General features: G+C 49.9%; 8 protein-coding genes across 8 annotated transcripts; 2 read left to right on the top strand and 6 right to left on the bottom strand.

Annotated features, from left to right (window-relative positions):
- Nucleotides 1-172: 172 nt before the first annotated feature.
- Nucleotides 173-751, bottom strand: LOC125701911 (dynein light chain LC6, flagellar outer arm-like). The gene is made up of 2 exons (XM_048964468.1): nucleotides 607-751; nucleotides 173-509 (listed from the first exon to the last, which is right to left on the bottom strand). The coding sequence occupies exons 1-2, from the start codon at nucleotides 736-738 to the stop codon at nucleotides 372-374; spliced, it is 270 nt and encodes an 89-aa protein (XP_048820425.1). The 5' UTR covers nucleotides 739-751; the 3' UTR covers nucleotides 173-371.
- Nucleotides 752-1,221: 470 nt separating this feature from the next.
- Nucleotides 1,222-2,708, bottom strand: LOC125701907 (dynein light chain 2, cytoplasmic-like). The gene is made up of 2 exons (XM_048964463.1): nucleotides 2,418-2,708; nucleotides 1,222-1,359 (listed from the first exon to the last, which is right to left on the bottom strand). The coding sequence occupies exons 1-2, from the start codon at nucleotides 2,703-2,705 to the stop codon at nucleotides 1,222-1,224; spliced, it is 426 nt and encodes a 141-aa protein (XP_048820420.1). The 5' UTR covers nucleotides 2,706-2,708.
- A 58-nt stretch (nucleotides 2,709-2,766) lies between these two features.
- Nucleotides 2,767-5,186, bottom strand: LOC125701910 (dynein light chain 1, cytoplasmic-like). Its single transcript, XM_048964467.1, has 3 exons — nucleotides 5,034-5,186; nucleotides 4,631-4,768; nucleotides 2,767-3,361 (listed from the first exon to the last, which is right to left on the bottom strand). Exons 2-3 carry the CDS (start codon nucleotides 4,760-4,762, stop codon nucleotides 3,224-3,226), a joined length of 270 nt encoding a protein of 89 aa, XP_048820424.1. The 5' UTR covers nucleotides 4,763-4,768; nucleotides 5,034-5,186; the 3' UTR covers nucleotides 2,767-3,223.
- A 518-nt stretch (nucleotides 5,187-5,704) lies between these two features.
- On the top strand, nucleotides 5,705-11,881 carry COQ5 (coenzyme Q5, methyltransferase). The gene is made up of 7 exons (XM_048964460.1): nucleotides 5,705-5,894; nucleotides 6,262-6,411; nucleotides 6,712-6,936; nucleotides 9,047-9,153; nucleotides 10,787-10,875; nucleotides 11,073-11,184; nucleotides 11,301-11,881. The coding sequence occupies exons 1-7, from the start codon at nucleotides 5,744-5,746 to the stop codon at nucleotides 11,400-11,402; spliced, it is 936 nt and encodes a 311-aa protein (XP_048820417.1). The 5' UTR covers nucleotides 5,705-5,743; the 3' UTR covers nucleotides 11,403-11,881.
- Nucleotides 11,882-12,512: 631 nt separating this feature from the next.
- LOC125701903 (dynein light chain 1, cytoplasmic) lies at nucleotides 12,513-14,176 on the bottom strand. Its single transcript, XM_048964461.1, has 3 exons — nucleotides 14,073-14,176; nucleotides 13,773-13,910; nucleotides 12,513-12,892 (listed from the first exon to the last, which is right to left on the bottom strand). Exons 2-3 carry the CDS (start codon nucleotides 13,902-13,904, stop codon nucleotides 12,755-12,757), a joined length of 270 nt encoding a protein of 89 aa, XP_048820418.1. The 5' UTR covers nucleotides 13,905-13,910; nucleotides 14,073-14,176; the 3' UTR covers nucleotides 12,513-12,754.
- A 2,233-nt stretch (nucleotides 14,177-16,409) lies between these two features.
- GATC (glutamyl-tRNA amidotransferase subunit C) lies at nucleotides 16,410-18,293 on the bottom strand. The gene is made up of 4 exons (XM_048964462.1): nucleotides 18,111-18,293; nucleotides 17,866-18,032; nucleotides 17,649-17,752; nucleotides 16,410-17,301 (listed from the first exon to the last, which is right to left on the bottom strand). Exons 1-4 carry the CDS (start codon nucleotides 18,291-18,293, stop codon nucleotides 17,246-17,248), a joined length of 510 nt encoding a protein of 169 aa, XP_048820419.1. The 3' UTR covers nucleotides 16,410-17,245.
- TRIAP1 (TP53 regulated inhibitor of apoptosis 1) lies at nucleotides 18,292-19,249 on the top strand. The gene is made up of 2 exons (XM_048964469.1): nucleotides 18,292-18,438; nucleotides 18,627-19,249. Exons 1-2 carry the CDS (start codon nucleotides 18,292-18,294, stop codon nucleotides 18,708-18,710), a joined length of 231 nt encoding a protein of 76 aa, XP_048820426.1. The 3' UTR covers nucleotides 18,711-19,249.
- Nucleotides 19,250-20,871: 1,622 nt separating this feature from the next.
- LOC125701909 (cytochrome c oxidase subunit 6A2, mitochondrial) lies at nucleotides 20,872-22,141 on the bottom strand. Its single transcript, XM_048964465.1, has 3 exons — nucleotides 21,988-22,141; nucleotides 21,644-21,783; nucleotides 20,872-21,128 (listed from the first exon to the last, which is right to left on the bottom strand). Exons 1-3 carry the CDS (start codon nucleotides 22,085-22,087, stop codon nucleotides 21,042-21,044), a joined length of 327 nt encoding a protein of 108 aa, XP_048820422.1. The 5' UTR covers nucleotides 22,088-22,141; the 3' UTR covers nucleotides 20,872-21,041.
- Between the last annotated feature and the right edge of the window lie 138 nt (nucleotides 22,142-22,279).

The raw sequence follows: 22,279 nt of genomic DNA, 5'->3' as shown, positions 1-22,279 counted from the left end.
ACCCTTCAGCAAAAGCCTTACAAAGGGACTGCTTTCATTTGTCCCCTATTCATCTGTTACCTTTCGATCACTGACCAAGCTGTGAGTATACTCACTGCAGGGCTCAGGGGGAAATAAGCAGCCCAAGCAACGTCAGAGAGAGCACAGACAGCCGCACAGCTTCGAAAGGCAGAACGCTTTTATTGGGAAAGAAGCCTGCTGTAGAACACAAACGAACACAAGGAGGGGTTCCTTTTTCCATTTCGCCCCTAGGAACAACAAGAACACCATTCACTTCAGCAAAGCCCGTGCCCGGCGTCCTCCCCAGGTCGAGAGCAGCGGGCTGCGGGTTACGGAAGGCCGGGGCGGGGCTCGGGAAGCGGCCCCCGGCTCTAAGCAGACTTGAAGAGAAGAAAAGCGACGTGGCCCAGGTAGGCGAAGATGAAGTGATTGGTCTCATGCGTCACGCAGCTGGAAAAGTTCCTCCCCACAACGCAGTGCCACGTGGGGTTGTATCTCCTGTCAAACTCCTGCAGGAGCGGAGAAGGCGTGACCCGGAGGAGCGGTGCAGAGCAGGGCGGGGTGCCGCGCTCAGCAGCACGCAGAGCCCGGCTTAGTCACATTTACCCTCTTTATATGAGCGGCAACGCTGCACTCAGGGCTGTGTTCCTCCAGGGACCGCAGGGCGCACTGCACGGCCTGCTGCTGCATCTCCTCTGGCATGTCCGTGTCCTTTATCACCGCCTTCTGCTCGCCCATGGCCCCCTGCACCAACGGCGTGCAGCCAGGAGCCGCGCAGTCCCGCGGGCAGACGCGCACCGCCGCCGCCTCAACGCTTTAACCGCCCCGGGGAGCCGCTAGCCCCGCCCCCTCCGCTACCCATTGGCCAACGCCTCCACCATTCCGCACGCTCATTGGCCACGGGGCGGAGAGCGGAAGATCCTCGCGCATGCCTCGCGCCTGCACTCGTTGCTATAGCGACATGAAAGAGCGGTCCCAGAGCCGGCCCTGCGCTCAGGCTGCGCGCACAGCGCCCCCTGCCGGCCCGCCAAGGCTCCCTCTGGGCAGGGACTGACTTCAGAAAGACGCGTAAACACAGCATTTGAATTAACGAAGGAGCTGACTTCGGAAATAAAAACAAATAACTATTCTTTTTTTTTTCGTGCCGAACACAACAGCGTCCCAGAAGCACTGTGCTGTCACCTGCAGCCTGCACAGCACTGCAGCTGCCAGCAATAGCTGCTACCCAGCCTTGAACAGGAGCACATTGAGGCCGCGCACCAGGAAGAAAATGAAGTGCTTGGTCTCGTGAGACACGTAGCTGCCAAACTTCCTTCCTACAATGCAGTGCCAAGTGGGGCTGTACATCTTCTCAAACTCCTGGGGAAGAGACCACAGGGAAGTTAGTGCTGGCGCAGATCTTCCCTTGCCCTGGCTGTAGATTTTCTGTCAGGATGTGTCTCTTCTCAATAGGCAGCCATTTGGAACAGCAATTAAGAAGAGCAGTGGGTGCTGTTTGCTTCAAAGACTGTTACATTTTGCAGCTCACTGCTGCTCAGACTACAGAAAGTCAAACCCACAGCACTTCATAGCTGGGCAGGAATGAGCTCAGGGACATCTCCCCAAATATCAAAGTTTGGCCTCAGCCCATACCAGGTAAGGGTCAGCTCTTACAACCTTGGTTAAGCAGTTCCTCACTCCCAGTTTTCAGGCTCCACCAAGGAGCCACACAACAAGCTGCAAACCCTCTGCTCACCAGCACCAGAGTGTATTCCTTATGAGAGGGAAGGAAGACTCCCACAAAAGAAGCATTTGTACTCCTATTGAAGGACCGAACAGCTCCCTCTCAGAGCTGCGGCACCTTTGGATTCCTTCAGCAACTTAAGATGGCAAGGCAGAAGGAAATTTATGCACCCCTTGTTGCTTCTCACACAGCCATAAGGACACCAGGCCGTCAGGCCTCAAGCTGTTTGCATAGTTCAGCACAGGGGAGTGAATACAGAAGCTATGCTGAAAGTTATCTCCCACTGCAAATTTCAAACCAGGCAGCCAGTGTTGCACAATTGCTACAGAAACGTGAACAGAACCTTAAGACCAATTCAGGCACAATTCAAGTGTTCCTCAGAGGAAAGCTATGGCAGACTCAGTTTCCTACCAGCTCCAGGCACTGGGACAGGCCAGCAGATGCCCTCCTGTTGCTCAATGAGAGCAACAAAGAAATTTAAAACAGGAGGTACTGCAAAACAAAATGGGAAGGGCCTGGAAAAGTACATGTTCTAGATAAGACACATGTAAGAGTGACAAAAAGAACAGAGGGAAAGAAGCCCAGGGCCCACTGTGCCTTGCCCCCGCAGAACTGGCTTTTCCAGGAAGCTCAGTGCTACCCACCCCACCTCTGATGTGAGCAGATCAAAAAGCAGGATATCGCAGCTATTTACCCTCTTTATAAGAGCAGCAATTTCTCTTTCAACGCTGTACTTCTCTATGGCCAAAACGGCACACTGCACAGCCTGCTCCTGCATCTCCTCCAGCATGTCCGTGTCCTTTATCACCGCCTTCTGCTCATCCATGGCCACCTGCACCCACACCCCCGGGAGGAGCGGAGGTACCCGCAGTCCACCGGCAGCCCCGCACCGTCTCTCTCCGCCCCGCTGCGGTTTAACCGCTCCCCACGTGCGAGCAGCGCCCCGCGGCGGTGCTGGGCAGCGGGCGGGGGCGCGGGGCATGCCGGGAGTTGTAGTCCCGCGGGCACTGCGGCCCTACCCGAAAAACGAGGCGGCAGCCGGGTGGATCTCGACGTTTATTTTCCAAATCAAATCTCCAAGAGGCATCAGCAGAAAAAGAAACAGCTCAGGCTCTGCAACAGTACAGCTGTCAGTATATCCAACAGTACGAGAGAATCAGAAAGGAAAAGGAGAGCTTTGGAACAGAACACTGTCAGTACTCACAGAGCATAAGCAGTAATGGACTGATACTGCAGATGGCATAGAACTCTTAAAGGCCACACTCCTCCATCAGCTCTACTAGCAAAAATGAAGCCTTTTAGAAAAAAAAATAAATATAAGGAAGACTTTTTTTTTGGTATTTTTCATTTTCATATCCACAACGTAACACCTTCTGCTATATCATGATCCCTGCCATTGCCCTTGAAGATCAAGGTCTGCGTCCTCAGGAAGGCTGAAGGATCTGGGCACAGGAGCCAGCAGTCCTGCAGCCAGATGCAGTGTCAGAGAGAGTCCGTGGTTTAACCAGACTTGAAGAGAAGAATAGCAACTTGGCCGAGGTAGAAGTAGATGAAGTGTTTGGTCTCATGAGTCACGTAGCTGCCAAAGTTCCTTCCCACGATGCAGTGCCAAGTAGGATTGTATTTCTTGTCAAATTCCTGCAAAACAGACCACTAGATGCTAAGAACACTTCTAAACAGGCATTTAATTTCTGGGCAGGGCAATTAGAGGAGCAGCAGATGCTCTTGAATACGTTCTAAACAAGATAATCCTAGCATTGTTCACCTGCTGCTTAGTCAGACCAAAAAAAAAAAAATAAAAGAGAAAGAAAAAGAAAAACACAGTGCCTCCCATCTGAGCAGACAGAAGCTCAGAACACTGCCTTTGCTCAGTGAAGGTACTCTTCTCCCTCCCCTAATTCATCATCTAAAACTACAGCCTCCAAGTGAAGGCTTCACCACCAGTTTTGTATCTATGGAGACGAAGCCATTATTTGAACTCCTTTGTTCATGTCTAACATGGGTGCTGATGGGACTGTTTGTGGAAAACACTCTGCCAGAAGCTGTGTAATACCAGTGCTATCTACTCTGCTCCTACGTAGCTGTGTTTTACACCTATCAAGTAAATTCTCTAGAAGTCTCTAGCAGTTGCCACAAAAAGTACCTGAGTAACATTAGGCTAAACTCTCTCTTCTCTACTATCACAGATATCTCCAGCATCCGGGGAAAAAAAATACCTTTCTGTATTTTCTCAGCATTTTCTCCAAAGATTTTTTTCATAGTTTCATTGCTTTTCAGGTAGCTCTGCCATCCAAATTAGTCACTTCCACTAAAACTCTGATTTTTCCATTCACCTGGGCTGACTATGCTCCTCATTCATTACGGTTAATTTGATATTAATAAAAAAAAAAACAGCAAACAGATTAAAAAACAAGCAGATGTTATTTACTTTGGTTTTAAGTTTTGGTGGTTTTTTTTGTCTGTTTGGATTTTTTGCTTTGGTTACTACATAAGACACAATTACAGTAAACTTGCAGAAGAGGATGCTGCCACACAGTTTCTGTTTCAGCTGTACAGAACTGAAGAGATCCTGAAGATTAAGTTAAATAAAGCTGTAACTGAGAACTCCATCAAACAAGCCTTCTCTCAGAGGGAAGCTGTAGGGGCACTCAATAGAGCCACTGTATTTTGGCCTAGATCAGTCCCAGGGACGGCTCAGCTGCCACTCTTGTGTTCAACCGGACAGGAGACAACAGAGGTAAACGCTTAAATGGGAAGTATTACAGGATGCAAAGGCGAGGAAAGTGATCTCAGCCTTCAAGAAAGCCCAGCTCGGGGAGCCGGTATCTCTGGAACTCGTTCCTCGAGCGCTACTCGCCCAGCAGCATTCCCCCCGTCGGTGTCACACACAGCACCGCAGCCCTTTACCTTCTTGATGTGCGCCGCGATGTCCTTCTCGATGTTGTACTTCTCCAGTGCCTGCGTAGCGCACTCCACAGCGTCCTGCTGCATCTCCTCCGACATGTCGGCGTTCTTGATCACTGCCTTTCGGTCACTCATGGTTGCCTGCAGCGGGCACGGAGCGCCGTGCTGCGGTCACACGCGGCCGCTCCCTCCGACTCCCGCAGCCCGGCAGCCACCGCCCCGCAGCTCTTCCGCAACGCGAGGCCGCCGCCCCACGGAGCCGAGCGCAGGCCGCGCGCTGCGGCGCTGGAAGCGCCCGGACGCAGCAACTCACCTCGCGCAGCTCCCGGCCGGCCCCGATCGGGAGCTGACGCAGCCCAGTGCCCTCCCGCCCGGCAGCCCCCCCCGCTCCCCATCCACCCCTTACCGTTCCGCGAGCGCGGAGCAGGAGCAGCCCTGGCGAATCGGCGCGCAGCGGACCGGCGCAGGAAGGGGAACGCGCACCACAGTCAGCCGCTCGTGCCGCCGCCGCGCCGGTTTAACCGACCCGCGCGCGTCGCACCCGCCTCCCGGTGCCGCCAGCCCCGCCCTCTCCGCACTGCCCGTCGGCTATTGGTCAGCGCTGCGGCCGCTCCGCGCGCTCATTGGCTACGAGTCGGCACTCTCGCCGCGTTTTACTCCTGCGTTTTCTTTCGGACCGGCGTGCTCCGCGGCCGTTGCCATAGCGACGTATGCCCCGGCCGCCGGGGCGGGGTCTGGCCGTGGCCTGCTCGCGGGGCTCCGCTTGCCGGCGTGCCGCCCGTGTGGGGCCTTTCCCATTTGTTTTTCCTCACGGCTGAGCCGCCCGGACGCGGTTCCGTGAGCGCAGCGTGTGGGGCTCTCCCAGTAACGGCCTTAAGCGCGCTACTCCCTCCAACGTGACATAGAGCTCGGCGCCCTTGTCGTGTCTCTGAGGCGCTGGTGGTCGCGGATGGCTCCAGCGGCGCGCGAGGGGGAAACCGCTCGGTCAGAGCGGGTGACCCCGGAGCTCTGCCCGGTGCGCTGCGCTAAGGGAGTGGTGCCGGGCCGGGGCAGCCGGGCGGGCCGAGCGCCGGTAGGACCCCGCGCGGTGGCGGAGTGGCGGACGCGCCCTTCAAGATGGCGGCGGGGCTGAGGCCGGGCCGCGCGCTGCTCTCCCGCCGCCGCGGGGCTCTCTGCGCGCTACTCTGCGCCGCCCGGGGGCTGGCAGCCCGGCCGGAGACGCATTTCGGCTTCCAGAACGTGACGGAGGCGGAGCGGAGGGAGAAAAGTGAGGGCGGCAGCGCCGGGGCCGGACAACAGTCTGGGGGGGCTCAGGGCCGGGCGGGGCTGGGGGGGCTCGGTGTGCGGCGTCGTCCCCACTCGTTTCATCCCCGCTCATTTCATTCCCACTCATTTCATCCCCGCGGAGCCATAGAAGGGTTACGGGAACAGACGCTGTTCCTCCAGAGAGACCTTTGTGGCTCAGCAAGGTCAATGGGATCCCCTTGTTTTCTCGGTATAAGGAGCTCTCGGGTGAACTTTCCCAGTTCAGCACGGTGCCAGACCTCCCCAAGGAGAGAAGAGTTTCTCCCGTCTGGTTTCCACGGGGCCGATTTTAAGTCGGTCGCATCTCATCCTCACACCTCTCTTTGCAGTTTACCAGGTGTTTGAAAACGTGGCCGAGAAATACGATGTAATGAATGACTCGATGTCCCTGGGGATCCATCGGGTGTGGAAGGACATCCTCGTGCACAAAATGAATCCTTCCCCAGGAACGCTCCTCTTGGATGTTGCTGGTGGAACAGGTAAACCCTCCTGTAGTTCTGTATGACCACGTCACTGTAAGGCTCTGAAGTAACCGCAGTAGTGCCATGATACGCTACCAGAAACTTGCCTTTTGCAGGAAGATGTGGAAATGTTTGATTTTAGTATGTTCCCTTTACTTAAATACATACTTACATACTTGCATTTGCATACATGCTATATGTGTAACGTGTATGTGCTGAGTTTGATGTTCAAAGCTTTATGTTCCAATTTCATGGAGTTTCAGTATTTCCAAGTTGAGAAAACATTCTAAAAAACATCTCCTTCTCAAACCATTGCAGGTGACATTGCCTTTCGATTCCTTAATTACGTTCGTTCCGTACGAGAACGCCAGCTCCAGCAGAAGCTTAAGCACCACCAGAATTTGTCGTGGCAGGAAATTTCTAAGAGTTACCAGGAGGAAGAAAATAATCCACTGGGGGATTCCCAGGTTGTGGTTTGTGACATTAACAAAGAAATGTTAAAAGCTGGGAAGCAGAAAGCGCAGCATCTTGGCTACTCTGAAGGTAAGTCATGCTTTGTACCGTTTCAGTAACATAGTTGATAGAATTTGATGAGTGATAGTCTTCAGGTAATCACCACTTTGGGATTTAAAATATATAGCCATGGTTTATACCAAAGCTGTGCTTGAAAATTAGAAATTTTAAAAAATTAATAACAGATTCTCAAAATGAGCGTTTAGATTTCCACTTCCTTTCTCTGTAGAATGCAGCTTTAGAAACTCAGTTGTCTTCCTGTTGCCTGGGTTGTCCCGGTGCCACAATTCTGACTTCCTCTCTTCTTCACTCCCTCGTTCAGCACATACCCACTGGGTGTGTCCTGCCTTCTGCTCTTCATGTGATTCCCCCTTCTGCCATGGAACTCATTTCTGAGCTCGTTTGCTCGTTGTCCAAGGTCTGACATTTGCCCAATTTCGAGGAGCATAGTTTTTCACAGAATCACAGAATTGTAGGGGTTGGAAGGGACCTCCAGAGATCATCGAGTCCAACCCCCTGCCAAAGCCGTTCCTACAGCAGGTCGCACAGGTCGGCATCCAGGCAGGTCTTGAACGTCTCCAGAGAAGGAGACTCCACCACCTCCCTGGGCAGCCTGTTCCAGTGCTCCGTCACCTCACTGTAAAGAAGTTCTTGCACATGTTTGTGCAGAACTTCCTATGCTGCAGTTTCCAGCCATTTCCCCTTGTCCTGTCTCCACTCACCACTGAAAAGAGTCCGTCCTCGCCATTCTGCCCCCCACACCTCAGATATTTATAGACCTGGATCAGGTCCCCTCTCAGTCTCCTTTTCTCAAGGCTGAACAGACCCAGTTCACTCAGCCTTTCCTCATAGGGGAGATGCTCCAGGCCCTTTACCATCTTCATGGCCCTCCGCTGGACTCTTTCCAAGAGATCCCTGTCTTTTTTGTACTGGGGAGCCCAGAACTGGACGCAGTACTCCAGATGAGGTCTTATCAGGGCAGAGTAGAGGGGGAGGATCACCTCCTTTGACCTGCTGGCCACGCTCTTTTTAATGCACCCCAGGATGCCATTGGCCGTTTTTCTCTCACTCCTTTCCCATGCACACATTTCTGTGTTCATATCTGCCAGCAGTGGTGGCTGCGCGTGCTGAGAAGAAACACGAGAGCTTCACAGTGGCTGATGCCAGCAGGAGTGGTAGGGTGCACTGCATGCACCCAGATCTTGTTTGCCACCAGCAGTCCCTGTCATCTCTCCCCTTACAAACTTCTGCCCTGTGATTTTATTGCAGTGTATTCTGAGGGACATTTTGCTGTTGCTTAAAACCTGTTCTTGATGCTCACTTTTTGTCTTTCCAAACTGCCGGGGTTTAAATAAAGCTAATATTTGCTTAATAATGTTGCATGCTCCTTTGCTTACAGTATTTTCTACAACTGTTAACATACTGACTTCATAAAAATGAAATTCGAATGCTTCCTGGCAACAACTCAGGTTTTCTGTTGTTCTCTGTGCCTGTTTCTACCATACTGTCCTTTGAAACTGCTGCTCTCCAGTGCAGAAAGCTCCTGGTTGTTTTTTTTTTAACTTTATTGTTATTGTTCTGCATCAGTCACCAAAAAGTGACCTTAAAAACTGTTAAGTCTAAATTAAGCAGCCTTATTTATAGTACAAATAACCCGAACATCTAATGGTGCACAGATGGTCCTTGGGGTTTGGGAAACAACACGGCTGCAGCAGGGTCACAGGTTGAGTGCTGATGGAGTGTGGGGTTTTTTATGTTCCTCAATCAATGGAAACTTTCTAGCAAAAAATTTTTAAGTGTTGGAAGCCAGTTTGTGTCACTTTCCACTTCAGTGCAAAATTTGGGTGAAATCTTTCTGGCAGACCCAAACCCTGTGAGTGCAAGGCATTCACATGCACACAGAGGAATGCTATGCTTTGGCTGCTATGCTACAATACAGGGCATCGAGAGATTTGTGAGTGAAGGCAAAGATGTTGTTGTTTTGCTCCAACAGAAAGGCACATTGGAAGCACTGCTTTTCAATAGCAATTTATTAACAATCACTTCCTTCTGGAATAGGGAAGTTCTGTTCGTTTTGGAGTAGTCTGAGGAGCAGGAGTTATGGGAAGTCTGTTCAGGATGTTCTTTGTTTTTATCTTAGGTTTGTCCTGGGTGCTTGGGAATGCTGAAGAGCTGCCCTTCGATGATGACAAGTTTGATGTTTACACAATTGCCTTTGGAATAAGAAATGTTACTCGCATTGATTTGGTAAGTTGCTATAGCATTTACTGGCACAAAGTCCTTTCAGTCCATCTGATGTTTTTGTGGTTCTAGCAGAGGAAGCCAGGGAGGAACACCTTTAGATAAAGAAATGGCTTTGTCTACTCCCAAGACACTTAATATAAGTGACGTGTAGTGTGCAGTGTGTTTGAACAAGGAATGCAATAAAATGCCCCACCTTTGTTATAAGAACTTAGATTTATACCATTTGCAGCCAATCTTTCCAGCTTGGCAAGCCATGCAATCTCTTCCTAAGGCAAAAAGGGCTGAATGCTATATTCCCCACCTTTTCTTAACCGATGACACTGCAGTCTACATGTCCCAAAACTTCCTGAAGCACCTGATCTGTATCACCCCTCTGGTGCAGGAAGCATCTGACCCACTGTTGTTTCCCTGCTTGAGCCAGCAGAGCTCCCAGAGAAGAAAGTATGAAGCAGCAGGTTGATGTAACCTGCTCAGCCCACTTCTGCTCAGTGTCTTTACAGTTTGCCATAAAAAAACAAGTACAGTTTTAATTAGTGAGAGTGGTACTCTGCAACTCTTAAGTACAACTCTAGATACAACTCTGAGTTGTATCTGCCTTTGGGAATCACAGGCTGTCATGTGGATGATGACAGCTCAGAGCACCCATGTCTAGTTAGGTCAGTTGCCTGTGTTCTGGAGGAGCATCTTACAGACCTTGGCAAAGCTCCTTCCGTGGAAGGTGCAGCGTTCAGATCCAGAGCACCTTGAAAAGTCTGCCCTTGAACTTAGCAGTAAGCTTTCATGGTGCTTCATCTGCACCCTTGGAAGCAAAGCTCAGTAGCTCGTATTTCTTTGAGGAAACCAGGTGCAGCAGTCTGGTAGCATGACTCCTTGGAGAGCTGATACAAACACACTCAAGCCTCTGATTCTGTTTCAGAGTTCCTGCCATATATGTGTACTGTTCATATTTTGATGTCGTTTCCTCGGGAGAATGACAATTAGAGCCAGTGAGACGTAAAACCTGCAGAGGCTGTTGAACAGTTTTGTTGTATTCTTGGTGGAAAAGACACAGAGTTATCAGTATAACTTCTTGGTGGTTCTTCTAATGCTTCTTGGTGTTTCCTTTGGTTATCTTGTTTTGAATACAGGATGGAGTTTTCTAAGTAGCTAAATATTCTCTTCTTCCCTTTCCCTCCTTCCTGTTCTCACACATTACTCCTCCAAAACCTAGAATCATTTCTTTGATTCTCTGGTGTTTCTTGCAGTTGAACAAAGCCTTTTGATTAAAAGTATTTGTATTACTCTTCTCATTTTCAGTTTATTCTAGTTGAGTCACCTCCTTTCCAGATTTGGTCTGTAATTACAAGAGCTCCGTTGGCAAATGTTGATCAACTTAAGTGTAGGAAAAAAGAGAAGAAAAATTGCTTTCCTAATATCATAGTTTAATCTTAAAGCCTGGTATAAATCTATTTATGCAACAGTCAGAGTGTTCTGGGTTTTGAGGGTCTTGGAATGCTTCCCTACAAGTGAAAATTGGAGATTGCCAGTCAGGATTGTCTTTACTGCCCTCAGCTGATCACTGAATTGCTGTTACGTGCATGGTAACAGACAGGTGCTGTCCTACAGAAACAAACTCAGTTTGTCTGCTTTGTCTCAGGCACTTCAGGAGGCCTATCGTGTGCTGAAGCCAGGAGGGAGATTTCTCTGCCTTGAATTTAGTCATGTCAGCAACCCTCTTCTTTCCAGGTAGGATCATGGTGACACCTTATGCCATGCCATAAGACTCTTCCATGCACTCACATTAAGAGATGGAGATGCTTGGGGCCTTTTCATTGTGCATTTAAATCAAATTCAGACTGCAGAGTGATAAAGATACCAACTTTTGGAGAGGACTGATTTTAAATTCGTTTGTACTAATGTGTATTTGCTGTCTGTCTTTGCAGGCTCTATGATCTGTACAGCTTCCAGGTCATCCCTGTTCTGGGTGAGGTTATTGCTGGTGACTGGAAGTCTTACCAGTATCTTGTGGAGAGCATCCGGCGCTTCCCCCCCCAGGTAAGGCAGCATTTCTCTGCATGCACCAACGTGCAGAATTGCTTCCAAAATAATCGTGGTGGCAGCTGGCTTGTAGGTGTTCAGGTGGTTGTAATGATGGAACTGTTACTTTTCAGGAGGAGCTGAAGGCAATGATAGAAGATGCAGGGTTTTTGAAAGTGGATTATCAGAACTTGAACTCCGGCATTGTTGCCATTCACTCAGGTTTCAAACTGTGAGTCTGCTATGTAGTGAAACACAGCAAGTATGATTTTCCTGAGGGATCTGAAAGCCCTGGAACTGTAACGTGTGCAGCAGATATTTGCTCAGCAGTCAGATCCAGAAGGACATCAGTTACTCTTTTTCCCTCAAGAGACCTGAGGGTGAAGTGAATTCTGTGGCCAGTTTCTTACCCTTGAATTTCCCTTCCAAGTGCATAAGGGATGTGGACAAAACTGAGCAGTGGCAATGAATGGGGCAGCTTCAGTCACACCTGCTGTGGATACAGACTGTCTAGTCTTCAAATAAGATTCCTCCTTCCTCTTACTGAGGTTCAAGGAGGCTACTGTAGCAACGAGAAGTAACTTGGATTTATTAAATCTGTATTAAGCTCTGATTGTCTTTCAGCCATATGGACCTTAATGGACTTTTCTGTGTTCTTTTGACTTCTTTCAAACAAATGAAAAGCTTGTGGAATAAAACAGCTCTCCATCAACTACTTTTCACTTAACTTGGTATTTTTATCTTTCTAAAAGAGAGGAGATTTTTCAGAGAATAACTGCATAACTGTTCCAAAATCAGACCACGTATGCTCACCTACATGTGAAGTCTTCCCCTCTGTCAGTTCCAGATGTATAATCTCTACATGAAAACACCACACCTTTCTTTCTGTTCCTTAAACTAAACTGTTGAAGATGTGGTGCTTCTGTTGCAGGCTGCAGGGATAAAGAAAACTAAAAGCCCCTCAAAACAAAACTAGAGGATGTACAAAGTGACAGCTGTGTAATGTAAGCATATGAAAAACCCTGTGTTCTGAAGACCAAAAAGGGCAATTGCTCTTAGCTCAGCGCTTCACACGAGATCAGAAAAGCAGCTCCACAGCTTGCATGGGAGGTTATGCATACTGAAAAAGACTCAAAACACAGACTCTTTTTTTCTACCTTCTCTCAGAGAAAAAAAATCTTTCCTCTTATTCTTTCTTAGTGATGGATGATCTACTCATAGATTAACTCGGCACTCACATGCTGTGCATTTAGGAGAAAAATTGGTGTGTGGATGTTCCTTTAGAGAGGAATAGAGTTCAATGCAAGCACTAAGACAGCAGAAGGGTTGATAGAAATCTTCCAGGATGAACTGTTCCATTAGTTTTATTAGCAAATAAGCTTTGTTTTGAAAGAAAATAAATATGAGGAAGACACCTTTATAGCCACAATGAAAATACCAGCTACTACAGAGAAATCCCTGATCATTAACAATACAACACAAGACCTGGAGATGGAGGTCTGTGTCCTCAGCAAGGCTGAGGGTAGCAGGCTGCTTGGCTTGGCAGTGCAGTCCTGCAGCCACACTCAGTGCCACTGAGAGTCCATGTTTAACCAGACTTGAAGAGAAGAATAGCAACTTGGCCGAGGTAGAAGTAGATGAAGTGTTTGGTCTCATGAGTCACGTAGCTGCCAAAGTTCCTTCCCACGATGCAGTGCCAAGTAGGATTGTATTTCTTGTCAAATTCCTACAGAAGAGAGAACTACAAATTTAGCATTTCTTATGAGACCTGGCCTAACACTTCTGTTTTGGCACTGATATGTCACTTCTTAGCAAGTACCGCATTTGAAGATAGCAATTAAGGAGCAGCATATGCTCTTAAGTGCAGGGATCATCTGTTGTCTTATAACTACCTGCTGCTTACTTTAAAAATCTCACCAGGAATAAGACTGAAATCTGGTTGCTTCCTCCAAAGCCACACTTCACTGCTCGTTCTGAATCTGTGCAGGTTATTTTAACTTCATTAGCTGTTCTTATCAGCAAGGATGCTGAAAGGACTCTGAAATATTCTTTGCCCAAATCTTTATACCAGTGCCATGAGAACATTTTTTCTACCCATCATACCAGGAGCCTGCTATGAGATTATTTAAAACTCATCAGTGCAAGCCTAGTATGAGCAGAACCTTCCAGCTGGTGGCTGTGTGCTGCAGTGCCTGTCCACAGCAGTGAGAGCATGCAGGAGTTTGTCTTCTGCTCAGCTCAGTCAGGCTCCAAGTAGGAGGCAGAAAATGTGACACAGTGTAAGGAACGAACCATCTGTTCTGCTTTAGAGAGAACAGTTTGTCCTGCGTGCGGTGGGAAGGAAAGCCGAAGGGTGACAAGGTCAGCAAAGCAGCCCTTCTCAAATAGGTTCATTTGGATGGGGAGGCGATGGAAATAAAAGCTTAAAGTACTGCGACAGAAAGGCAGAAGGACCAGAGAAGTCCATGCAAAGGCGAGGAAAGCGATCTCAGCCTTCAAGAAAGCCCAGCTCGGGGAGCCGGTATCTCTGGAACTCGTTCCTCGAGCGCTCCTCGCCCAGCAGCATTCCCCCCGTCGGTGTCACACACAGCACCGCAGCCCTTTACCTTCTTGATGTGCGCCGCGATGTCCTTCTCGATGTTGTACTTCTCCAGTGCCTGCGTAGCGCACTCCACGGAGTCCTGCTGCATCTCCTCCGACATGTCGGCGTTCTTGATCACCGCCTTTCGGTCACTCATGGTTGCCTGCAGCGGGCACGGAACCCGGAGCTGGAGATGCAGCCACGCGCCGCGCGCTTACGCGCACATCGCCGTTCCCCTCCCACCCCGGCAGCCCCCCGTCCCGTTCCGGCAGTCCTCCCCCAGCCCAGCCGTCGCCCCGCACTCTCCGTGCCCGGACCCGCTCACCGATGCGGGCGCTGCGGACCGGCGCCGATCGGAGCTGCCGACTGCACGCCTCGCCCGGCGCACGCCTCCGCTCCCGCAGCCCCGCCCCGAGCCCCACCTCCTCCGCGCTGCCCGCTTGCCATTGGCCGCGGCCCCGCCCCCCCGAGCTCTCATTGGCCAGCCGGCGGAGCTCCTCTCGGATTTTATTCCGGCGTTTTCTTTCCGCCCGGCATGCCGCGTGTCCGCGTCCGTTCCCATAGCGACGGGCGGGGCGGCGGGCGGGCGCCCGCTCCGAAGCTCGGGAACCGCGCTCCATCGATCTTCACATTAATGTGCCTATTTTCTGTTTGTCATTGTCTTTCTGACCGAGCGACCGACCTCTGATAAAAGCCTTTTGCCCACGTCTGCGGAGATCGATCAGGTTCGGCTCTAAAATCGGCTCCTTTAACGAGCGGAACCCATCGGGTCCAAGTTTGATGTCAGGCAGTTTGGCAGCCATCGCCATCTCTGCGCCGTTCTGGCTGAGCGCAGCAGTGAGGAGGCAGAAGGAGCCCTGCTGCTGACAGCCTGGAAAGCTTTGGGGTCCTGGGGCCACAGCGTGCAATGAATGCGCAGAGCACCACAAATGGCTCCGTGTGTGCTGGCAGAAATGAGGCACTGAAGTGTCTGCCCTGTGCCTGCAGTGACCTTCAGAACCAGCCGTGGGCTCTGAGGAGGCGGTGTTTGGTAGCTGCAGGCACATTTCTGTGCTTTTATTAAGAACTGGTTTGCTGAAGGAGCAATGTGATGACAGCTGCAAGAACTGTCTGTGGGTGAGACGTGGGGCTGCACAAACACGAAAGCCAGAGATACGTGGCTTTAAAGAAACACTGTACAGCTTTTCCTGTTGATCAGGAATGTGAAGCGCGTTTCCCTCAGGCCAGAACTGCAGGGGAAGGCAGAACATACATACAAGGAGATGGCAGCTGGAGCAGAGGACGTGCCAGAGATGTTGGGCAGGGGATGGTGCCTGTCAAGAGACTCCTGCTGCAGGTGGAGGTTGGACAGCCAGCACTGTTCAGCCGAGGTTTCTTTTCTTTTTTTTTGCTCTGTGTTGAATACCATATCAGAATGATGCTTTTCCTGGGGCTCCCAGTTACTACAAAAACTTCAAATAATAATTATTAGCAATAGAACACCCTCAGTTTTTGTGTTTCCATACAACTGAAGAAATCTCTGCCTTGAAATGTCTTTGTGAACATAGCATCTATCTGCCAGGGCATCCAGCCCAGTGTTACGTTACAGATCTGCATAGCTATGGAGAAAACATAGCAGGTGTAAGTCAAACCAGCTCCATGGTTTCCAAGGGAACCCGGAACTCCTATAGCAGCTCAGAACATGGCTTCCTTTCTTTCTTTTTTTAACCAAAAAGACTTTTCTCTTTTGGCTGTAGCAATCCACTGAGAAAAACAGTTGTTTTACAGGTTTGTATTATGTTGGCCTCACTTTTGTTTTTGTTGTTTTTTTTTTCTCAATTGTATGTAGCAGAACGGTGTAAGGATGTGAGCCAGGGGCGCCTCCTCTCCTCTGGGTGCAGCCCACCCCGGTGGAGCTCAGCCATCCCACAGGGCAGCACCACCTCATTACACGGAGCTGAGGCACCGATCAATGCATGCTGCCCCACAGGCACCTCGTCCACCCTGTGCAAGGGTTCCTAAAGTGCAGGTTGTGGGGATCTGAGTCAGGGCTGTAATTCCCTTATTAGCAGGGACATTGTAACAAACCCCCTCATTAAGGAAATAGATGCTTTCAACTTGTAAGACAGTTTGAGGCTGCAGGGAACAAGCATTAGGCAGTCTGTCCTCTCACCAGGGTGTGTGGTTAAGGGAGCAGCAGAGAATTGGAAGCTTTAAGCTCAGCCCGTGTTGCATGGGGAATGTGGGATCATCTTGGTCCAAATTGCTTTGATTGCTGCCTGATGATACACTGGGCTGCTGGCTCCTGCGGCCATGCTGTTCAACTCCTCTCCCTTTCTTTATGTAAATAATGTCCCCATTCCCTCTGACAGGGAAAAGACGACAGCCAACATGGACAGAACACGCAGGGATTTCTCAGGGTGGGAATTCTCTGCTAACGTGTGTGCGTCATATGGTGCACCTTGAAGTCTGTCCTTGTGATTTATATACAAACACAACTTGGTTTACAGTTTGCAGGGTTGGATTCTTGACAAGTCTGACACTAATATTCAAGCTTTGCAATGAATTTGACAGTGGGATAGAGACTTAGTTTATTAATTACGTCTTGTTTGTAGGGATGTAGAATATAGAGCACATAGGAGAAACAATTACAATTATGGCTGTTTAGCATCTCCTCTACCAAGCATCACATGCACAAAGCTGGTGTTGTTCATTATACAGAAATACAGAGAAGCAAAGTGGGAGTAATTTTTTTTCCTGCAATCAGATACAGAACACGCATTGTGTGAAGTGGACGACACTGAATTCTGATCTGAGGAGGAGTTTCTGCCCTCGAGGAGTTTGTGCCAGGAGCTGTGGAAGATCCTCCTGTCCTGGCACATCTCAAGAGCCACAGGAGCAGACTTAAAACTGCTGACCAGCAGTATTCCATTACAACAACTTCAAGGGTCTTTTCTAGCACTTCAGAAATTTCACTGTGGCTCAGCATGTCGTGATCTTTTTTAGTGCATGGCATTACAGCCGGAGGAAATAAATCTGGATTCTTAAATCTGTATTTGGAGGGGCACCACATGGGAAGAAAAAGATTGGTTTTAAGCCTTTAAGTCCAGTTACTGTGGCCTGGAAATGAATGGTCTGGGCTATCTGGTTCTGGTTTGCTGAAGCATTCTTCAAACGTGTCACTGCCTTTCCTCAACAAGCCTGACCTTACCTTGTCTCTGATTTGTACAGGTTCAGTGAGGAAGCTTCTCAGCCAGCTGAGAAATGTTGGATACAACCTTCCCTTGTTTTCCTAACAAACTAGTTCAATAAAACTATCTGTTTTAACCTTCAGTTTTTAATGTTCTCTTTAAAGCCCTTTCATAAACATCAAGTATTTCAGCACCAAGAGAATTTACAGAAGGATGGACAGAAAGTTTAGCAGAGCAAGTGTTCTGTGGATCCAAATTCGTGCTGGGGTATTTCAGTTGTGACCACACAAAACACAGTTTTCCCAAATAAAGCATTTGAGTTCTCTCACTATGAACCCTTCAGGACAGTATCTCGTTCTTCCAGCTCTGGTAAAGGGATGTTACCTGGGAGAAAACAGAGTTGTGTGAGACCAGCTGTCAGTGAGCAGTGCAGCTTAATGCAACAGTGCTACTCCAGTTCATCCTGAGTGCATGCAGACAGTCTGAATTTGTGAGCACGTAAGGAAAGTCAGGAAGTTCTGTTTGACTTCCTGTAAGCAGTGATGTGCAGGACCTGTAAGGTAACATTAAACTGCTTTTGGCTCAACAGCTTGCAGTGTGCCCCAGGTTTTGTGTTTGTTAGCACAGATGACTGCAGTCATTCCTTACTTTGGAAAGCAATTTGTGATGGCAGGTGACGCTCCTCGGGTTAATTCAAGCACGATACAAAGGTTCTATAAAGAAGGCAGTACCTGGTGGGGCTACGAAATATTCCTCTACTTTCTCTCTGGCGTTTTTCAGCAGCTCTGCCGTGCAGCGGCCCTCTGTAACGTCATCTTCCCGGAGATACAGACACCTGAGGACAGCAGCCAGGGGTCTGTGCGCTGCGCAGAGGGCCGGATGCGAACGTGGGCGACTCCCAGCACCAAGGCGCCCGACGGCCGCACAGCGCAGAGCCGCGGCGCTTACCTGTCCTCCAGCACCGAGTCCATCGGCTCGACGCCCTCCGTGTTCACCTCCCGCAGCCGCTCAGCGAACCGCACCGCCTTCCGCAGCCGCTCAACGCCCTCGGCATCGCGGAAGTCCACCAGGGCCAGGCGCTCCAGGTGGTCGAGAACCTCCACCGTGACGCCGTCCTGCAACAGAGCGGAGACCGGGCTGCTCAAACCGTTACCGCCTCCAACGGAGCGGCGCGGCCCCGGGCGCTGCCCGACCTGCGGGGGCGGCGCGGAGCTCGCAGTGGCCGCCCCGCGTCCGAGGGCTCGCACCGTCCCGCCCCGCAGCCACCGGCACAAGCCCAGCACCCGCATCGCGCGCCACCGGAAGCGGCTCGTGACGTCATCGACACGCGCCGGAAGTGCATCGGAACGGTGGTGGAGGGGCCGTGCCGCCGCCATGAACAGCGTAGGGGAGGCGTGCACCGAGCTGAAGCGCGAGTACGACCAGTGCTTTAACCGCTGGTTCGCCGAGAAGTTCCTCAAGGGCGAGAACGACGGGGACCCCTGCGGGCAGCTCTTCAAGCGCTACCAGCTCTGCGTGCAGGTGCGAGCCCTGCGGAGCCGCCGTCTGCACGGACTTCAGCGTCCGTAACGTTAGGAGCCCACCCGGGGCAGACCTGGGGCTGCTATTTCTAGATGATGTTTTGAACCGAAACTTTTGTTTCTCAGCACTGTAAAGCGCTGTCTGAAACACGCTTCCAACATAACTTGTTTTGTTCTTGTTCTTTCCAGAAAGCGATCAAGGAGAAGGACATACCCATCGAAGGGCTGGAGTTCATGGGCCCGAGCAAAGGGAAAGCTGAAAATTCCTCTTGACTTCAGCTGACTGGAGGGAGTCATTAATACGAGCCTGTGGGCTGAGAACAGTGACCAGCCAGCAGCCGGGACGCACCTGGATAGCGTTTTGCTAAGCTGCTTCCTCTCTGTAGCATTCTAGGAAGTGAGGTGTTTTCTATGCCTGTAAAAACAAACTGCCACGAACCAAAAGTCTTCATGATGTGCTACCTGCTGCCTCCTTTCCAATGAATTGTGGTGGTGGTTCGGCTTATAAGAGTGCAGAAAGATGATTTAACTAACTTCTATCGAATGTACTTTGTAATGGGAGATGTTGAACTTATAGTTAATCTGTGACCCATTTCTCTTGCTTATTTATATAACACTTGGAGGTGTTTAACAAGAAGGTTGATTTACTTTGCCTCATCTCTGTGGTGCTGAATTTGGGTGGAAGAAGTCTGGTTTATACGATCCCAAAAGACGAGGGGCTAAAGCATTGATGTTGCCATTAACAGAGATGGTGTAAAAGCACTTTTGCTGGACTTGCAATAACTGAAATGAAATAAATATAACAAGTTACATTTTGTTCAAGTGGATAAGTGTCTGGTAGCGTCTGATTATGACCTCCAAGAGGAACAAAGGCAGCCTGTAACAGAAGTGAAGGAACAGTTAATGCAGAGCCCACTTTCTTTGTCCTTTTCTGAGGTACTGAAGTAATTCTGAATTTGAATTCTTGCTCCTTTGGTGTAATGTATCACTGCAGTAGAACTGCACAGGCCTGGCCATCTTTGTACACGCTACCAATGGAGCACCAGGTTGGCTACAACTACTGTTATATTTTTCATTGAGATAATCAAAGTATGTGTTGAATGAGAACAATGGTGAACTGAAGTTTTACAGCTGATAAGTTAAAAGCCCCAGCAGCTTGTCCTGCCTCACCTCACCTGCTTACGAAGCTGCTCCTGGACTGTGTGCACTTTATGCCTTGTAAAGCAAACTAAAGTTACTGTCGGTCTTAATGCGTTGGCTCGTAAACTGCAGAAACTCCAAGTAAGTTATTCAGCAATTTGGTAGGGGATGCTGAAAGAGTGAGATGGTTGGCTGACGTGCCAGACGCCCCATCTGAGTGTTTGTGTCACTCCTGTGCAACTTGGCTGAGTAGCAGGCACTTTGTCTTTTCCTAAAATGAGTATCTGAAATTCTCTTCCTTTGAATGTAGAAAAGTAAAGGAGGCTTCTCAGCAAAAAGAATAGGCTGGTGTGTATTTTCCCATCTAATTGTGAAGTTGTTAGGAATTACTCTTCTCCAAGTATTTTCTACTTGGTCCACCACGATATTATAGCAACAAAGGTTCTTTCACTCCTGCAGATCTTGCAACAGTTAGAGAGAAAGGGTGCAGGAGGAGAAGCACGAGCTCAGGACTCACCCTATGTCATCCCATGGCCCTGTGAGCACTGTGGCAGGAATGGGCAGAGCTGTCCCCTCTACACCAACACAGATAAAAGAGACAATAAATATTCTATACTGGGGACAAAACAGGAGTAAATGTCTTAATTTTCTTGGAATTATAGTGAGGGGAAAATGGAGAACGCCACGCTCCTTGGCTCTTAGACGCTACCTGAAGGGCAACTCGGGTTTTACTTCTTTATTTTTTTAATTAAGAAGTTAGGAGTTCTCAAACATAAGTGCTGGCCTGTCTACCCCACAGCTTCTAAGTAATAACTGTGAGCAATTAGAGGTTTGAGGCTTGTGCAGCTCAGAAACTGCAGCACTGGGGATCGTTGTGCCCCATGCCCTCAGCAACAGCAGTAGCTCCAGCACGGTCACATAGCCTGCATTAACAACACTCCTCGCATGCACAAGGCAGCTGGCAAAACAGTCTGTGCAGAAATTAAGTGTAGCACTTACAGAGTAAGCTGTTAATGCTTACTGCTGGGTCACTCAGTATAAATGGAACTGAATTTATAATATTAGACTAATAGCCGTTCATCTGCACGTGGGATAACAACAATCAGTTAAACCAGACAAAATCCATTATTTGATTTTATATCCTTTGTGATGGATGTGTGACTTGTTAGCATTACCAGATATGGGAGCAGGTTATTAACAGTCAAACCCCCCTGTTTCTCTGCTGGGGAAGGTTCAATGCTAAAATTAGGAATTTTTAAGGAGTCACATATTAATAAAAAAGTCAGAGCCTAAATTCAGGCTTGGAACTGTTTATTTAAAGGACTTCTACAGAAGTACTGGTGGAGACCAGACCACCATTCAACTTGACTGTAGAAGGAATGCAGATCTTCTTAAGTGATGGTTCCCACAGAACAGCCTGGTCCAAACACAAGAAGAGCCAAAGTTGTGGCTGTGGTTGAGATTTTAGTTTTCATCTTCATAACCGGTTGGGAGAGCATTTGTATGAGGGTTATGGAATAGAGTTTTGTTCCCATCACCCCAGGGAAAAGGCTGTTGGAAGAAAGAAGGAAAATAAGCCTTTAGCAATTAACTGAAGGAGCATAGCAAAAATGGACTCAACACCAAACACAGACTCCAGCTTAAGCAAGCTGGTAGCACTCCCTGGCTGTACAAAACTAGAGATAAAAAAATCTCCATTAGCTGACAGCTGTTGTCTCCAAACAGCAAAGTCACTGCTGTCATTTGGACATCCACTGTGCTGTGCCATGAGGACCCCTGCTACAAGAGGCTGGGATCAGCTGTTAATGTGCAATGTGTATTAGCCTGAGGTAAACACAGTATCTCTACACCTGAGATGTTGTTCTGGGAGACATCACCAAGGCTACCTGGGGCTGGGAGGTGCACGGTGGTACCAGAGCTGCCAGACACTGCTGAGCTGGGAGCAAAGCCACGAGTTAAAAGCACGGCTGTACACACAACACCTCGCTCAGCAGAGGCCTGCGCTCCTCCAATTTGAAACTCTGGGCACTCGGAGCTCACAGAACACAGCAGGTAAACAAACGCACCTTGGTGCGGATGCGGAGATGAGAGTAGCGGATGAACTCGGGCCGCTCGTGCTTGTGCTGTGCCTTCAGGTAGCAGTTCAGCATACAGACACCGACCGCAGGCAGCGCCACGACGAAGCTCAGCATCTTCCACAGGCGGGCTGGAGGCGGTACGGAACACAGCAACAGTGACTGTCCGCGTCACGGCGGGACCCGAGGGCGCGTTAAGCGTTAACACGTGAACGGGGCCGCAGCGCTGGCCCCTGCCAGCCCCCAAAGGGCACCCCGGGGGCAGCGCGTCCCGGCCCAGCGCAGAGGGCAGCGGCGCGATGCGAAACCGCGCTACGCCCCCTCGTCCCCATTACCTCCGCCGCCTTCGTGCGCCACCGCGGCCGCCATGCTCCGGGCAGGCACTGAGCCGGGAGCGGCGGGCAGCAGCCGGGACAGCCCTCTGAGCGCCGCCATGTCCTCAGCGTCCGGAGCGCCCTCCGGAACCGGAACCGGAACTGACGTCACTGCAGCGGGACGGAGCACGCGCGGTGTTCCGCCACCGCCTGCCTGACCTTGAGCTGCGGCACGCTTCTGCGCATGCGTTGTCGTAGGGCGGGAGGATCTTTAGTCACGTGAGCGTCCTCGCGCTAAGTCGCTGAAGGGTGG

The sequence above is a fragment of the Lagopus muta genome, chromosome 17, assembly GCF_023343835.1.
Source record: "Lagopus muta isolate bLagMut1 chromosome 17, bLagMut1 primary, whole genome shotgun sequence".
In the NCBI taxonomy this organism is placed as follows: domain Eukaryota; kingdom Metazoa; phylum Chordata; class Aves; order Galliformes; family Phasianidae; genus Lagopus; species Lagopus muta.
This window is presented reverse-complemented; position numbering and strand designations above follow the sequence as displayed.

Excerpts from the sequence above, each read along its gene's own strand:
- LOC125701907 (XM_048964463.1), bottom strand. The coding sequence starts at position 2,705 with ATGCCCCGCGCCCCCGCCCGCTGCCCAGCACCGCCGCGGGGCGCTGCT. Across the intron at positions 1,360-2,417 it reads TTGCTGCTCTTATAAAGAGG|GAGTTTGAGAAGATGTACAG; the intron begins GTAAATAGCTGC and ends TCTCTTCCCCAG.
- COQ5 (XM_048964460.1), top strand. The coding sequence starts at position 5,744 with ATGGCGGCGGGGCTGAGGCCGGGCCGCGCGCTGCTCTCCCGCCGCCGC. Across the intron at positions 6,937-9,046 it reads GCATCTTGGCTACTCTGAAG|GTTTGTCCTGGGTGCTTGGG; the intron begins GTAAGTCATGCT and ends TTTTTATCTTAG. Across the intron at positions 11,185-11,300 it reads TCCGGCGCTTCCCCCCCCAG|GAGGAGCTGAAGGCAATGAT; the intron begins GTAAGGCAGCAT and ends GTTACTTTTCAG.
- GATC (XM_048964462.1), bottom strand. The coding sequence starts at position 18,293 with ATGGCGGCGGCACGGCCCCTCCACCACCGTTCCGATGCACTTCCGGCG. Across the intron at positions 18,033-18,110 it reads GCTCCGCGCCGCCCCCGCAG|GACGGCGTCACGGTGGAGGT; the intron begins GTCGGGCAGCGC and ends GCTCTGTTGCAG. Across the intron at positions 17,753-17,865 it reads GACTCGGTGCTGGAGGACAG|GTGTCTGTATCTCCGGGAAG; the intron begins GTAAGCGCCGCG and ends TGCTGTCCTCAG.
- LOC125701910 (XM_048964467.1), bottom strand. The coding sequence starts at position 4,762 with ATGAGTGACCGAAAGGCAGTGATCAAGAACGCCGACATGTCGGAGGAG. Across the intron at positions 3,362-4,630 it reads TCGCGGCGCACATCAAGAAG|GAATTTGACAAGAAATACAA; the intron begins GTAAAGGGCTGC and ends TCTGTTTTGCAG.
- LOC125701911 (XM_048964468.1), bottom strand. The coding sequence starts at position 738 with ATGGGCGAGCAGAAGGCGGTGATAAAGGACACGGACATGCCAGAGGAG. Across the intron at positions 510-606 it reads TTGCCGCTCATATAAAGAGG|GAGTTTGACAGGAGATACAA; the intron begins GTAAATGTGACT and ends CCGCTCCTGCAG.
- TRIAP1 (XM_048964469.1), top strand. The coding sequence starts at position 18,292 with ATGAACAGCGTAGGGGAGGCGTGCACCGAGCTGAAGCGCGAGTACGAC. Across the intron at positions 18,439-18,626 it reads GCTACCAGCTCTGCGTGCAG|AAAGCGATCAAGGAGAAGGA; the intron begins GTGCGAGCCCTG and ends TGTTCTTTCCAG.
- LOC125701903 (XM_048964461.1), bottom strand. The coding sequence starts at position 13,904 with ATGAGTGACCGAAAGGCGGTGATCAAGAACGCCGACATGTCGGAGGAG. Across the intron at positions 12,893-13,772 it reads TCGCGGCGCACATCAAGAAG|GAATTTGACAAGAAATACAA; the intron begins GTAAAGGGCTGC and ends TCTCTTCTGTAG.
- LOC125701909 (XM_048964465.1), bottom strand. The coding sequence starts at position 22,087 with ATGGCGGCGCTCAGAGGGCTGTCCCGGCTGCTGCCCGCCGCTCCCGGC. Across the intron at positions 21,784-21,987 it reads GGCGCACGAAGGCGGCGGAG|CCCGCCTGTGGAAGATGCTG; the intron begins GTAATGGGGACG and ends TACCGCCTCCAG. Across the intron at positions 21,129-21,643 it reads ATCTCCGCATCCGCACCAAG|CCTTTTCCCTGGGGTGATGG; the intron begins GTGCGTTTGTTT and ends TTCTTCCAACAG.